At 35.8% G+C, this 16,726-nt stretch overlaps 1 protein-coding gene across 2 annotated transcripts in view; it reads right to left on the bottom strand.

Moving 5' to 3' along the window:
- LOC120767851 (alpha-tocopherol transfer protein-like) overlaps positions 1 to 8,219 on the bottom strand; it is a 64,485-nt gene extending 56,266 nt beyond the window's left edge. Inside the window, exons 1-2 of one of the 2 annotated variants that reach the window (XM_040094156.1) lie at positions 8,092 to 8,219; positions 7,133 to 7,279 (exon numbers count right to left, since the gene is read on the bottom strand). Coding sequence is in view for 1 of the 2 variants with exons in the window: in XM_040094151.1 (XP_039950085.1) it covers positions 3,402 to 3,459 (58 nt within the window). In the remaining variant the exon portion in view is untranslated. Of the gene's footprint in view, positions 1 to 3,401; positions 4,094 to 7,132; positions 7,280 to 8,091 lie in introns of those variants that run through there. The other variant, XM_040094151.1, reaches the window with a different exon arrangement.
- Between the last annotated feature and the right edge of the window lie 8,507 nt (positions 8,220 to 16,726).

The raw sequence follows: 16,726 nt of genomic DNA, 5'->3' as shown, positions 1-16,726 counted from the left end.
TTTGCTTTGTGCAAAATACTTCGAGCAATATCTTCACAGATCGAGTAAGAATAATATATTGCATTTTAGGGGGTCTCTGCGGATGGTGGAGTTTCATTCAGCAAGCAAGCGGTCAAATTCCGAACATTGTGTTTTCTGACGAAAAAATTTTTCCAATTGAGCAATTTGTAAACTCTCAAAACGATAGAGTTTACTTGACCGACTGTTTACACGAGAATCTAAGTCATCGGTTGACCACCAGGTGGCAGCACCCGCCACAAATAATGGTTTGAGCCGCTGTCACCGCAAGTGGGCGCTCTCCAATTGTTTTAATCGAGCCTGGCGTCAAAGTAAATGCGACATATTATCGGGAAAGTGTTCTGGAGACTGCTTTGAAGTCGTGGGCAAAGAAACATTTCAGTCGCAAACCATGGACGTTTCAACAAGACTCAGCACCGTCTCACAAAGCGCGAGTGGACCCAGAATGGCTGAAAAATAACGTTCCGGACTTCATTACGACCACATAATGGCTCTCGAATTCACCAGATGCGAATCCAATGGATAATTCTCTCTGAGCCATTTTGGAGAGCGAGGTCCGAAGTAAAAAATACACCAGTGTCGAGATGCTGAAGAAAGCCATTGTCCGTGAGTGGGCCAAAATACCGGCAAGTCACATTCTGGCAGCTTGCGATTCGGTTTTTGACCGTCTCAAGGCCATAGTGAAGGCAAAATGTGGTCATATCAAACTAAAGTGAATTTGTCCTGAATTTATGATTATTTTCACACATTTTGTACCTTAAAATAAATCAAAATAATTTTCCAAGCCGAAATGATGGCTTTTTTAATTTTTTTTGATAAGTCATATTTAAGTGGATTTATGGTAAAATTCTCTTGTTGCCCGACGTGTCAAAATTGGTTTGCTTTGTCTAATAGTTGTGGTTCTAGCTTGAAGGACAAAGAACGTCCTGGGCGGTCAAACAAGTTTAAAAAGCAGGAACAGGAAGTATTACTCGATAAAGAAAAGCGCGCGGAATTTTTGGGAGTAGCTAAATTGAGAACGTTTAAAAGCAATTGAATACATTAAAAAGCAAGGAAATTGGTTGTCATATGAATTCAAGCCAAGAGACGTTGAAAGAGGATTTGTTGCTATAAAAAGAAGTCGTTTTTGTAACGGTATTTTGACTAGTGATGAAAAATGGATTCACTGCCATAACCCTAAATACCAAAATCATCTAATTTTAAACTCAGAAAAAAACTATTAATACGGTACCGACAAGTACTCATTAAATTGAAGCGAGCGATTACCGAAAAACACTCAGTATTTGCGGCTAGGCAAGAGTTAATAGTTTTCCAACATGAGAACGCCTGAGCTCATGTTGCAGGACCAAGTAAAAACCATTTGAAGAACAGCGGCGGAGAAGCCTCACAGTATAGCTTACACCTTGCCCCTTCTGGTTAACATTTTTGCCGGTCCATGCAGAACATGCTCACTGGAAAACGGTTTGGAGTCCACAAATTGCGCGAAAGATGGAAAAATGTTATAACTCCGGATGGAAAATGCTTTTAATACTACTTTTATATATTTTTCTTAAATGATCGTTCCTTTTAAAAAAATAACACATATAGATCCAATACAATACATATTCTTATAGAGTCGCTCCTCTCTACTACTATAGACGAGCTTCTTATAGAGTCGTTCTCTTACTACTACTTTTGTAAAATAGTCTCATATTGACAGAGCGAAAACCACTAAGAAGCCTCTGTAAAAGCAACAGTAGGATATTAGATCAGTTCATGGTGCCTAGGCGAATTCATCTAGTCACAGCTGAGTAATGATAGTAATATTTCTTGTGTTCAATATAAAAAGGCCTTATGTATTTATTGTTATTATTTTCTATTAAAATATGTATGTATATCGGGAAAATTAAGCAAATTCTTCTCAAAGAAGTTTTTTTCTTGAAGAAATTTTAATAATTACATAATTTTTTTAAAAAGCTAATAGAGTCGGACTACGTTTAAGCAACATGCATAAATATTTCATAATAAAATTTTTAATAGGAATAATTTACTTTAACAAAATCGAAATCTAAAATTTTTTAATTTCATCAATTTATTTCATACGAATTCTTTTAATTTTCTGTCTTTAGTATTCTCTCCGACGACTGCTGTTAAATTTTATTTACATAACAGCTGAGCGTTCACAGTTACACTTACAAATCACATGTTCTACAGTAAACAAAAGGAGCGAGCACATTCGTAACTGTTAAAGGGCCAATTAAAGAATCAAGACAGAACTTATAGCCAAGGTCGCGTGGATTCGTTGTCAACAGTTGAAACTTGAGTCTGGGGAATTTTTATATTAAATACTTGTATGTATTTAGTGAGTGGAGTGCTACAATTGGCAAACATGAACGAAGAAAATGATTGTAACTGAATTTATGTAAGTAATTATTTTTTAAGTGAATGTGGTTGCTAATCTTAACAAGTTTTCGAACATTAATGGCCTCATATTTTTCCACACATTAGCGGCTAGAACAGATTTACAGTGTTCTAAACAAGTTTTTGTGAGTTTGAGTCTGACAGCGTAAATGTCAACTCAACCTTCATGTATTTTATGAAAGTTTGTTTTTTTTTTTTGCTGTCAGCAGTGGCCGCTGAGGCGTTTCAATATTTTGTTTATACCCTGTAAAGATTATATTAAGTTAGCAACGAAGTTTGTTACATCCAGAAGAAAACGTCGACAACCATTAAAATTATGTAAAAGATATGTAAGCCTGACATCGATTTGGCCGTGTCTGACTGTTTATCGGTATTTACGCGATCAAGCTGACTGCTAATTTGTTGGATTTCGGACCACTATAGTATAAGGCTGTCATACAAAAAGGACCGCTCAAAAACAAGTTCTTGTGTGGAAAAGTTTTTAGATAAGTATCTTCACAAAATTTGGCATAGCTTATTTTCCAAAGCGACGCTATAATCTCAGATTGTTGTGTTCCGTTCGGAATATTGTAACATATAGCTGTCATACGAACTGACCGATCAAAATGAAGCTTTTGTATGGAATTTTTTTTTTTATTTGACCAGGTATTTTCTCGAAATCTGGTTTGCAGTATTATTCCAGGCAGCAGTATAGCCTCTGAACACATTTTTCAGATCGGACTACTTTAGCACATATGTAGCTGACATGCAAACTGACAGACAAATTAAAGTTCTTGTATAAAAAACTTTTTTTTATTTGACTAGATTTCTTCTCCACATTGGCATGGAATATATTCCAGATGTCTTTTCGGCTCTAAAAAATATACCAGTGCATGGAATTATAGCCACAGTGCAGCCTAAGTTAACGTTCTTTCTTAATTTTTTTTTTTACGTACTATTAAAAAATTAATAAACATTTATGTTATTTTAATTATTTGGCTCACCAAATGTTGCTACGCCATTAAGATGTGTTACCGGCAGCTCTGCACTTATCAATGCCATATTTTTACTGCTGCTGTAATTGTGTTTATTTTTGTTCGACCGCTTACTTTGAAAACTGGTCGTTCAAGTAATTATAATAGCTTGCAATCACTCCAACTGCTTGCTGAAAAAATCGTTATTGACAAAGTCACAGTTGTGGCAAGTCGACGAGTTTTTAAACAATTATTAAAAGCGCACAAAATAGTGTAACCAGCACTTCTATGTAACTGTATAAACATAAACAACAAAACACTAACACTAATTTATGTGCCGTTATTTGAAATGCATTTAGTTATTTGCAAAGAAAATACTCGATGCGTGTAAATGAGGTTATGTAAAAGGGCACTGCAGCTAACAAAAGCAACAAATTGAAATAATTTGCTGTAACGAAATTTTGTTGCTACAATTGCCGTTATTAATGTAACCAATGCACAGCAAGTCGCCCGCAACGCTGCACTTCTTATATTTTTTAAACGATTTTCTTTGCCTTTTGCTTAACTTTTTTCTTATAATCTCTTTATTTCTTAGTTTTCCTCTGCACTGTTGACAATCTCGCACGTGCTTTTCTTACAGCAAATTATTTCCACAATATTTTCACATGTAATTTAACACGTCCTAACACGTTTTAATCACAATTTACGAACCGCCACGAACGACCTTCGCTCTGCAACTGTGTGACTCACTTGAGTAGTACAAAGTTTTATGCCAAACATTTCTGTTAGCTGCCCACGAAAAAAAGCGGTGGGCGAAATAACAATAACATAACAATGTTCACGAAAAGTCAACAGCATGCGTTTGCTTTGCTATTGACAGCATGAGCGCAAAGTGTTATGCTCAGCTGTGCAAAAAACTTTATAGTTGTGTTTGTGCATTTTTGATTTTGATGGTCACTGTCTTCGCATTGCTTCTCCCGGAAATGCATTACTGACATATTTACTAATCAAGTAAATGTTTAAAAGGCTTTCATGCTGTTATGGCCATGTGCGCTGTTAGCAACAGTGAATAGATATATTCGTGCAGAGTGCAGCATAGCCACGAACAACAAAAACTGTATTCTACGCTCAGTGTTACGTATAGTACGTGTAAACATACTTAAGAAAGCCTCCCACCCACCGCTGCTTTTATTTTTTGGTGCTTGAGTGTTTCAGTTTATGCCGAATTGACGAAAATTGCTTAGAATGAGGATGTTCGAAAATAAAACATTGCAAATTCACCTTGTTTGCTGCAATAAAACAAGAAAAATATTAACAACTCTATTACGTATGGCAACCGGCGCTTGTATAGTAGCCACCAACAACTTAAAAATTTGTATTACTTATGGAAACCGACTACTGATCTTTGGCAATTGAGTTTAGTAGCCATACACAATAAAAAAAATTAATATAGTGGCTAATAGAATGGTAACTTGTAATTATTTTAATTTTAAAAAGCCTGCCACAAGTTCGCAACTAACAATCATCGTCGTCCATTATTTTTGGGGTCGTATCTTTAATAAGACCAAACTACTTAAAATACTTTCGAATCTGTTCGCCTTTGGTAAAATAGTTTGCTTTATATTGGGTCTTGGGCTACAAAGTAGTTCTCTCACATAACAGAGCTTTAGAAGAAAACGTCGGAGACCCTGTAAATAAATAATCAGCGATATAAGCTGAGTTCATTTGGCCATGTCCGTCTAACCCCTAGCTGTATAATTATCGAAAACGCCCATATCGGACCACAATAACATCTGGCTGCCATCTAAAGTGTTCAATCAAATTCTAGTCGATAAAGACAGAGATTTGCCATTATGTTTTAAAAGCTATTTCGACGAAGTAACCACTGCGGCTGGCTCGAAGTCCAACCGACGTACTGACTCCTGTAGCGTTTTTCAATCCAAGTTTGCTGTCATGACGAAAGATTTACTGCTCCGGAGTACAGCCTTCTTCGGCGAAATGACTATCCACTCTGATAGCAGGGCGACGATACTAGCCTTGAGCTGGCTAACCATGCGCTCAAGGCTGATTAAGGAATGCCTTACACCATTGTCAACAGCATCGAGTAATTTTATAAAAAGTCTGGTAATAGTCTCAGCCCACAGAGACAGAGGAATCGCAGGTAATTGCAAAATTTATGAACTGGCAAAGAAAGGCACCCCACCTCCACCATGAGTAGAATGGGGACGTATCGGTGCTCTAATTTCTTCGTGTGTTCTATTACTAGATGACTGGGCTACCATCGGTTCTTGCGTTGTTGGAAAATCTTTGCACCAAGATCGATCGAGATCCTCAGGGAGGCTAGTCTCCCCTTAGCTGTGGGGGCTCAGTAAAGTTAGGAAAAGCAAAGGATACGCCTGTTATTCTAGAATTATTACCTGCCTGAATCAATGCTATACCGCCCGAATTGATGGAATGTAATGGAAATTTAGCTAAAAGGGTTGATGATAATCTGAAATAGTCGAAATAAATTCCAAACGGCCTAATTTAAAAAATCTTAAATATAAAAAATTGTGTATTTTTAATTACAGTTGAACTTTTAAAACTCGAACATCTAACTCGAACTCGTGAATTGGCATTAGAAATCCAATTTCTTGCAAATTTCCTTTCATAACTCAAAGTCTCTCTTACTCGAAGTTTCTTTCTGGATTATGTGATTCGAGTTAGGGAATTTAAGATTGTTCAATTATATGGAAAAATATACAAAGGTAAGTATATATTTACATTGGGGGTGTTGGGGGTCTGGCCACTCCCAAGTGAAAGGTGTTCATAAAACTTTCCTCACTTGTGTGAACTTCTACATATGGTGCGTGATTTCAGCAAAAATCAGCCGAAATCATCATTGAAAATCATGGAAATGGAATTGAATCACCTGATATGGCACCGTGCGACTTCTTCCTTTTCGGAAAAATGCATTTGCCCATTAAAGGAAAGCCTTATGCAGACGTAGAGGTCATTCAAAAGGCTTGCACCGGCATACTGGCCGCCAACGAGCTAAAACACTCGTTCAACATGCTTTTGGACCGTGCAAAAAGCTGTATTGAAGCAGAAGGAGACTATTTTGAATAAAATAAATTGATTTTGAAATAAATTGATGATTTGAAAAAAAAAATTTGTTATGTTTTTTTTTTTAACTCCTGTTTACTTTGGAAAGCACCTTGTATGACGACATTAACATGCAGATAGTTCAGTGAATTAAGAGACAGCGGGTGCGCTGATTAAGTCTTAGCGTCCAAATGGACGAAAGCATAAGGAAGACCTCCACTTCGTTAGAAAGATCAGATGGAGAAGGACCAGACTACACTTGGAATCACCAATTGGCTCCAAACAGCGAAGAGGCAGAACGACTGGCGCGCTGTTGAAAACTCGGCTAAAGAAAGAAGAAGAAGATATGTTTGCTAACCGATTGGGTTGTTAAACATGCTTCGAAAACTTAAATTCTATACAATTCTGGTAATGAATTGTATTACAACTGGCCGACGTAGTACGTCTTATATTGAAAGTTCAGTTGTGCTAAATCAACTTGTATATTGTTTCACATTGTCTGACTGGCAATAAAGAAGAAGAAGAGATGCATATTTTAGCTAGAGTTGCATTTTGCCTTTATAAACATAAATACGATGAATTGCACTTTTTTACACACGCAAATAGCCAAAGAATTTTATATTCCTTGCACTTTTTATTCTATTTTTTATAACATATTCACTGAAATTCATACTTACCAAGTTCTTTACAAACAGCAAACGAATGAAGAATCAATTAAAAAAAACACAAGATTTCCAGTAAAAGTTCAACGCAGCGTTTAATGACCAAAGTGCCGACGACGCCTAAGTATATGACCGCTGAAGAATATAGACACAACGCGCTAGCTAAAACAAAAAAAAAACACAATTGAAATGTAAATAAACTTTTGATTTTATGCGATTTCATTAACAATTTTTTTGTTGTTATTTTGCTGTTTTTTATATTTGTTGTCTTTTTTGAATTTTTTGTGGCGTATTTTGCCATTTTTTTTACACTTGGTAAAGAATTGACCATATAAATGCACATATTGTATGTATGTATGTATGTATACGGCATATGCAAACGCCAATTCTTATATGTACAATGTAGTCGTATATACATATGTATGTATAATCATATATGGGTGTGTATGTATATATGCAAATACATTTGTATGTATTTTGCGAATTTAATTGAAGGTTCACGTCGATATTAATTCAAATTGTATATGTATGTATGTAAGTACATATGTATGTCAAGTACACTTTTTGACACATTAAAAAGAGGGGCGGCACATCAGCAGTTTCTAGGCAGTTTTTCTAATTTATGGTATTTTTTAGATGACATGCATATATTTAAGCATTTCACATATTACATATTTGTGTTCATATACTTAATTTCAAACACAAACAAATTGTTTACATATTTTTTAAATTAAGTTTTTCGCTTTATTTTATTTTAATTAATTTTTTATTAATTTTTTTATTTTATTTTTTTAATTTTTAGTATTATTTTTTGCATACTATTTTCAGATTTTTATTTTATATATGTATATATGTATATATATATATATATATATATATATATACATATATATTTTTGTCATGTTCTTTTATATTTTATTTATTTATTTTTATATTTTTCATTTATTTTAATTTTTTTTTAAATGTATCCTTACATTACTGTCTCGACGTCACTTTATTGTTCAAAACTTCAATCACAATATTATTGTCCTTTCACAAATTGCGAATTTCTACTAGTACAAAACACTCCGCTTTCACTCGTTCGACCTTACTCACGCGCACGCTTTCTTTGTACTGTGTATCATTTATTCCGTATAAAACTATAAACTAATTTTTTAAATGCAATTCAATTTTATACTGAATTCATTAGATTTACATGAGTATGGCCCCAGACTCAATCAACAACAACAGCAGCTCAATCACGATACGCGACAAACGCAAATCAAGCAAAGAGCAAACGCACGAACCCACTTACATACATACGTACACGTCTAAGTGTAAATATTTATATGCATATACTTTGATATGTATTATTAATTGATATAAAATTCAATCAAAATCAAATGCAATTTTCTTATTAACGTTGCATACTTCTCTCGCCGTGTGCGTGTGTGTGCAGTGTTCTCAAAGGCAGCTTTTAAAATAAAATGATATTCTCAGGTGGCTTGGAATATAAGTCAGTTTTGCTGCTGCTTTACTACTTTGCTTCTTTCTTACTTTGTTGGCAGCCAGGTAAAACAATTATTCACATTGGTCAAAAGGTGATGCACTGAGAAAAAAATTGTTTTACTAAACATCTTTCAGAAAAAAATAAAACAAGAAAAAACGTTAACTTCGGCTACACCGAAGCTAATATACCCTTCGCAAGTGCATTTCTTTTAGTAACTATGTGTCCAGTTTGTATGGAAGCTATCTGCTATAGTAATCCGATCTGAACAATTTTGTCGGAGATTATGTTATTACCTTAAGCAGTAATCCATGTCAAATTTCGTGAAGATACGACGTCAAATGCGAAAGTTTTCCACACAAGCCCTTGATTCCGATCGTTCGGTTTGCATGGCAGCTATATGCTATAGTGAGCCGATCTGAACAATTTCTTCGGAGATTACATTGTTGCCTAAGAAAATAATCTATACCAAATTTCGTGAATATATCTTGTCAAATGTGAAAGTTTTCCATACATGAACTTGATTCCGATCGTTCAGTTTGTATGACAGCTATATGTTATAGTGGTCCGATATCGGCGATTCCGACAAATGAGCAGTTTCTTGAAGAGAAAATGACGTTTACAAAATTTCAAAACGATATCTTAAAAACTGAGGAACCAGTTCGTATATATACAGACCGACAGACAGACGGACATGGTTCGACTCAGCTCAACATACTGATCATTTATATATGGATATACTTTATAGGGTCTCCGACGCTTCCTTCTGGATGCTACAAACTAAGTAGCAAACTTAATATACCCTGTTCAGGGCACAATAATCAAGAATTCAAAGCATTAAGTTATATGGCTGATCGCACTTGGACTGACATATGTAGTAATTTGTGAAACCATAGAAAAGAAGAACTCCTATGTTCGTTGGTTAGTAATTAGCCAATACAAATTTGAAGGTATACGCCCCCCAAGTGCTTAAGGCTTGGTCTTCCAAACGCGGGACAGTCAAGAAGGAAGTGTTGAGTTGTTTCCACCTCATCTTCTTCCATACAGCTTCTGTAAATGGCGTCTGGTAAGATTCCCAACCTTACAGTGTGGACGCCAATAGGGCAATGGCCTGTTAAAAGCCCCACAACTAGGGAAAATTTTTAGTCTCAGTCACGAACAAGTCACTTAATTTCATGTTCATGGTATTTCATTAAAATCTATCGCAGATCAACCGATTTAACTACACGGGGTTAAGTTAACTGGAAGAATGAAAATCATTATATTGAGATAAGGTGCACTGCAGTTAGAAAAAAACTTTTAATTTCTCTGATATTGAATTTCTCAGAAATTGATTGATAAATTTGACACAAAAGCAACTACACAACATGTTTAGTTTATAAATATTGTATATTATTTTCTTCTTCTTTATTGGCGCGTTGTCTATGCCGAGTTTACGAGAGCGTGCCAGTCATTCTTCCTTTTCACTGTTTGGCGCCAATTGCATACTCCAAGTAAAGTCAGGTCCTTCTCCAACGAAGTGAAAGTCTTCATCGTCCTCTTCTTACAGTGTCAGAGCTGGAGTATTTTAGTCCACGACATAACATACCCAGCTGAGCTCATCTATTTCTGTCTCTTAATTCGTTAAACTATGTCAATGTCGACGTACAAGGTGCGTTCCAAAGTAAACAGGACTTAAAAAAAACAGAACAAATGGTTTTTATCGGCAAAATCAATTTATTTTATTAATTTTTTTAGCTCGTTGGCCGGTATGACCGCCAGTATGCCGGTGCAAGTCTTTTGAATGGCCTCTACGTCTGCTTAACGCTTTCCTTTCATGGGCAAATGCATTTTTTCGAAAAGGAAGAAGTCGCGCGGTGCCATATCAGGTGAATACGGGGAGTGGTTAATGGTTAAATCATGATTTTTGGTCAAATAATCGGTCACAAGCGTCGATCGATGAGACGGCGCATTATCGTGCAATAAACGCCAACTTTCATCTTCGCGATATTCGGACCGAACCCGTCGAATGTTCGGTCAAAATGCGATAAATCGATATTTTGGAGATGTTCAATTCCATTTATATGAATTTCAATGATTTCGGCTGATTTTTGTTGAATTCACGCACAGTTTCGATGGAATTTCCGGTGATCATGGATTTTGATTGATTCGTTATTTATGTTCTCAATTGAATGTTACCAATTTTAAAGCAAAATTTAATGTTGGCTCTTTGTTCGAAGCTCATTTTCGCACCTATAACACAAACATACTGACACTTAAAACGCAAAAACTTCACTTCCAATCAATGAAATGTCATGAAATTCTCACTGGACAATCGATAAAGATAAAGATAAAGCAGATTCTGACGCACTAGTCGACATAAAGATGGCCACTAGATTCAAAAGGTCCTGTTTAGTGCTGTGGAACGCACCTTGTATTACTCGTACAGCTCATCGTTCTGGCGTTACTGGTTCCAAGATAGACGAAATTATCTACGACTTCGAAATTATGTCTGCCAACAGTGACGTGGGAGCCATGTCGCAATTGCGACGATTGTTTGTTTGATGACAGGGCATGTTTCGTCTTGCCTTCGTTCAATACCAGTTTGTATATTATCTATTTTGATGAAATGGAAGGTGGGCGTAGTTATATGTCAACTAAAAGATGGACAGGCAAATATCTTGAAATCAATTCGTCCCGTCGGTTTTGTTAGAAGACCATTGTGAGAAGTAACCGACAACATGAACAGTTCGTATCGTAAAAAACAATTACATTTTTAGCTCAATTTGAGCATTTTCATAAGGATTAAGGAAAATATCGTTTCGTAATCTCATTGCTGCCGCAATTGCCCTGAACGTTGTGGGCTTGTCACCCGCGTGCTTAACGTCTAGTTTCTCGGCTGCGTCCCTGCACTTCTTCGTTTTCAAAGAACTTCGTTTCGCTCTCTGTCGAACGATACATCTTTCCAGCGATATGCTTCTCAATGCATTTTGCAATCGTCGGATTTGAGGCATGTCAGCCTTCGCTGGGTCACGTTTTAACACGTTCCTCTGACATCTGTGAAGTGTTAGCATATCACACCTACTTCATTGTTCACGCGTTCAAAATCATCATACCAAGATCGGTTGTGTAGTTCTCGAGAAATCTTGTCAACCGACTTCAATAACACAGTTTCAAAAAAAACGCGTTTAAAACGGCGCACTTAGCCCAACTAGCCTCGAACGCACAAGTTTTCAAGGCTATGTCTCCGAAACTATTATTCGGATCAACTAGAAAATTTTGATCAATAATCTAGATATTCTATAGTGTTGTTATTTAATAAAACAATAAAAAATTAAATTTTTTGAAACCCATAAACCCATGTAACCCCTTAAGGGGGTATTCTTGTTTATGATTCTGAAAAAATCGATTTTTTTTTTTGCATATCTTGAAAGTTTAGACTTTCAAAAATATGACCTTGAAAGGATTTTTCAAAATTCGACTTATTTTCGGAGATACAGCCGATTTTGTGACGTGGCGTCCGCGTTCACTAGAATTGTCTCCTAAACTTTAAACGCGTTTTTCTCAAAACTGACTTTTTCGGAACGATACCCACGATTTCTCAGGTTCTACTGGCCCGATTAACTTGAAATTTTTATAGAGTCTTCTTTATAGGCTTGTCTATGGTTGGAACTAGCCCCATCTAAACCAAATTTTTATTTTTATTATTTTTTAAAAATTCGAAATATGTAGTCAGAAAAAGCGATCCAAAAAAACTTTTTTTTTTCAGGCAATCGCCATTTTGTGAAAAAAAATCTTTTCCCACTTTTCCGTAGTTCCGGCCATTGCGACATTATTCTAGATTAATAATCTTTTTTTTTGGTTTCAGATAACTAGGAGGGTTGAAATCATGGGTATCGTCACGTGGAAATTTTTAGAGACCCCCACTTCGTCAGCTCATAATTTTTGAAGTTTTTTACTTTTTTTAGTTTTTAATTTTTTTCTGTGCTCTTTTAAAATTAATAAATAACTAATAAAAAATGGATAGTAAAAATATTAATTGCCATTTTTTTACGACACTTTAAAAATTACCCGAAATTCACGCTTCTAGACCAGAATACCCCCTTAACATTCTCTTTTAGTCGTCCACTGGGTTCTTCGCTGCTTGTAATAAAATTTGCATGGCATATTTTCATGAATTTTTAGCTCAAGAAAAACGCGATTAAAGAATTAAGTTTAACTTTGAAAATAATTTGAATTTTTAAAATCCTTTTCGGGAGATATTATTGAATATCAGAATGAAATTGTTTCCGTTTTTTTTTTTTAATTTCGAGGCAAGAATACCACGTAGTCTTCTCTAGAACTTATTTTATTTACAGTGTATGAATAACTTTTAAGTAAAAACGATTAGCATAAGACGCATGAAATTATTTTAAATGTAAAGTGCATAGAATGAGTGAAACACCTATTTCTGGAAACAATGACAAGATGCAATTTAAAATATATATGCGAGCATATAAGTGCATTCGTTACGGAAATATGTCGATATATATGTATATATATAATATATATACCAATATTATTCATAAAAGCTTTGTAGATTACTCTATATTTTTATTCGATGCTCTCTTCACGCTCACTCGGTAACTACGTCAATGACTTATACTAATTGTACACGTGCTCAGGCATAGTAAAGCACAAATACGTCTAAACTAGCTTAGTAGTGGACAACAAAAAAATATTAACTTAAAACAACAACTAACGCAAAGATTAAAAGTGGAAGGAAAACTACAATGAAAAACTACTTCGCGCCGGAGGTTAATAAAGCTCAAACTCAATTAATTGCCAACATAACTCATGCGTATATGTACATAGATATGTACAACATAGTTACATATTTATATGTATTGTATGTGCACACATTGACCACTGTAAGCTGGTTAAGCATTGTTGTGACATTATTACTCATAATCATTTGTTTGCTTTTGTGCGCGCATGCGTGCAGTGCACTCCATTGCTAGCACGTTTAGCCGCAGTTAAATGTCAATTTCAATTTTAATTTGCACTTTTTTGTACTTTTGTAATAAAAACTATTGCGGCAGTAAAAGTTTAGCGCCACAGCTGGCGGAGTTTTATAGTTTTTTGTTGCTTATTTATTCTCTTTTAATTGCTGGTTTCATATATATTTAGCTCACAATCATAAACTCTTTTACGAGTTTACGCATTTGTACTTTGCACTTTCTATTGCTTAGTTTTTTACATCCGATTCCTGGTATTTTTTAAGCGAAATGGTCGATGTTGTCGTGTAGGGAATATTTTTTTTTGCTTATGAAATATGAGATATCAATCTGTACGTATGGCAAGCACACGAGTAAAGATTTATGTGTGTATATTTCAACACATATTTTTTATTTTTTGTATTTTTTGGTTTTCTTCTTCTTCTTTATTGGCTTAGACAGCGCTTGCGCGGCTATAACCGAGTTTACAACAGCGCGCCAGTCGTACTTCCTTTCGCTGTTTGACACCAATTGGAGATTTCAAGTGTAGCCAGGTCCTTCTCCACCTGGTCTTTCCAACGGAGTGAAGATCTTCGTCTTCCTTTCCTTCCCCCGACGGGTACTGCATCGAATACTCTCAGAGCTGAAGTGTTTTTATCCATTTGGACGACATGAACTAGCTAGCGTAGTAGCTATCGCTTAACTCGCTAAACTATGACAATGGCGTCGTATATCTCGAACAGCTCCTCGTTCTATCGACTGCGATATTCGCCGTTGTCAATGCGCAAAGAACGATAAATTTTCCGCAGAACCTTTCTTTCGAAAACTCGTAAGGCCGACTCATCAGATGTTGTCATCGTCCATGCCTCGGCACCATATAGTTGAACGAGGATGATTAGTGACTTGTAATGTTTGGTTTTTGTTCGGGTGCATTAATTTACTTGCTATAAAAAAAGGTTCACATTTCCCTAGTTATAAGTTTACTAACTGGCAATTGCCCATTGGACGTCTATGCGGTCAGTCTAATATTTGGCCGATATGTCGAAGTTGTCTGAGCGAAGAAAATTATATATTACTCTAGAATTGAATATAACATCTGATGATTTGACCTGCACTGACAAAAACAAAAACAGCATTTTCATGTATTTTAATACAAATATTTATTATCGCTTTCAAAATAGGCTCCTTTTGAGCTATTGCAAGCATGTCAACACTTAAACTAATATGCCATACCCCTCTTATAGTATAAGCCTCAGCTGGCATAGACTTCAGTAACATCATCGAATTTTGTTTTTTTCGGTTTCGTCTCATTCTTTGATCGCCATTCGCTAGATTTTCGGAGAGTTTCGACATCATGTTCATAAACCCAGCTCTCGAGACCAGTAATTATGCGTTTGTGGAATGCAGGTTCCTCAGCTACGTTGTCAGGCATCTCTTTCGCGACATCTGCTCGACATTATTTTGGATTTATAATTCATTTTGTAATATTGTGATCTCCAACGACATAATCAGCCTTAATGTCTAATTTACACTTTTTCTGTAAGATCCATTAAAATATACCATTTTATTTTTTTAAGTTCATTTCATATAGCATTCTGTTTTCGACATCCCTTTAATTTCTATACCCTGAACAGGGTATATTAAGTTAATCACGAAGTTTGTAACACCCAGAAGGAAGCGTCGGAGACCCTATAAAGTATACAAGTATATTTAAATGATCGGTATTTTGAGCTGAGTCGATTTAGCCATGTCCGTCTGTTTGTCTGTCTGTCTGTCCGTCAGTCTGTATATATACGAACTAGTCCCTCAGTTTTTATACTCTCGCAACAATGTTGCTAAGGAGAGTATTATAGTTTTGTTCACATAACGGTTGTTTGTAAGTCCTAAAACTAAAAGAGTCAGATATAGGGTTATATATACCAAAGTGATTGTCAGGGTGACGAGTAGAGTCGAAATCCGGATGTCTGTCTGTCCGTCTGTCTGTCCGTCCGTCCGTCCGTCTGTCCGTCCGTCCGTGCAAGCTGTAACTTGAGTAAAAATTGAGATATCATGATGAAACTTGGTACACGTATTCCTTGGCTCCATAAGAAGGTTAAGTTCGAAGATGGGCAAAATCGGCCCACTGCCACGCCCACAAAATGGCGGAAACCGAAAACCTATAAAGTGTCATAACTAAGCCATAAATAAAGATATTAAAGTGAAATTTGGCACAAAAGATCGCATTAGGGAGGGGCATATTTGGACGTAATATTTTTGGAAAAGTGGGCGTGGCCCCGCCCCCTACTAAGTTTTTTGTACGTATCTCGGAAACTACTATAGCTATGCCAACCAAACTCTACAGAGTCGTTTTCTTCAGGCATTTCCATATACAGTTCAAAAATGGAAGAAATCGAATATTAACCACGCCCACCTCCCATACAAAGGTTATGTTGAAAATCACTAAAAGTGCGTTAACGGACTAACAAAAAACGACAGAAACACTAAATTTTACGGAAGAAATTACAGAAGGAAGCTGCACCCAGACTTTTTTTAAAAATTGAAAATGGGCGTGGCCTCGCCCACTTATGGACCAAAAACCATATCTCAGGAACTACTCAACCGATTTCAATGAAATTCGGTATGTAATATTTTCTTAACACCCTGATGACATGTACGAAATATAGGTGAAATCGGTTCACAACCACGCCTTCTTCCAATATAACGCTATTTTGAATTCCAACTGATGCCTTTTCTGTATAATACGAGTATATACATTAGGAACCAATGATGATAGCGGAATAAAACTTTACAAAAATACGGTATTTGAAAAATATGTAAATAACGGATAATGAAATCTCGATTATCACTTTATCATGCGAGAGTATAAAATGTTCGGTGACACCCGAACTTAGCCCTTCCTTACTTGTTAAGATATCGTTTTGAAATTTTGCTAACGTCATTTTCTCTTCAAGAAGCTATTCATTTGTCGGAACTGCCGTTATCCGACCACTATAACATATAGCTGCCATACAAACAGAACAATCGGAATAAAGTTCTTGTTTGGAAAACTTTCGCATTTGGCAAGATATATTCACGAAATTTGGTATAGATTATTTTCTTAGGCAACAATGTAATCTCCGAAGAAATTATTGAGATTGGTTCACTATAGCACATAGCTGTCATGCAAAC

The sequence above is a fragment of the Bactrocera tryoni genome, chromosome 2 (genome assembly GCF_016617805.1).
Source record: "Bactrocera tryoni isolate S06 chromosome 2, CSIRO_BtryS06_freeze2, whole genome shotgun sequence".
Taxonomy (NCBI): Eukaryota; Metazoa; Arthropoda; class Insecta; order Diptera; family Tephritidae; genus Bactrocera; species Bactrocera tryoni.
Note: the sequence above shows the minus strand (reverse complement) of the source record. Positions and strands in the feature narration are given on the sequence as shown.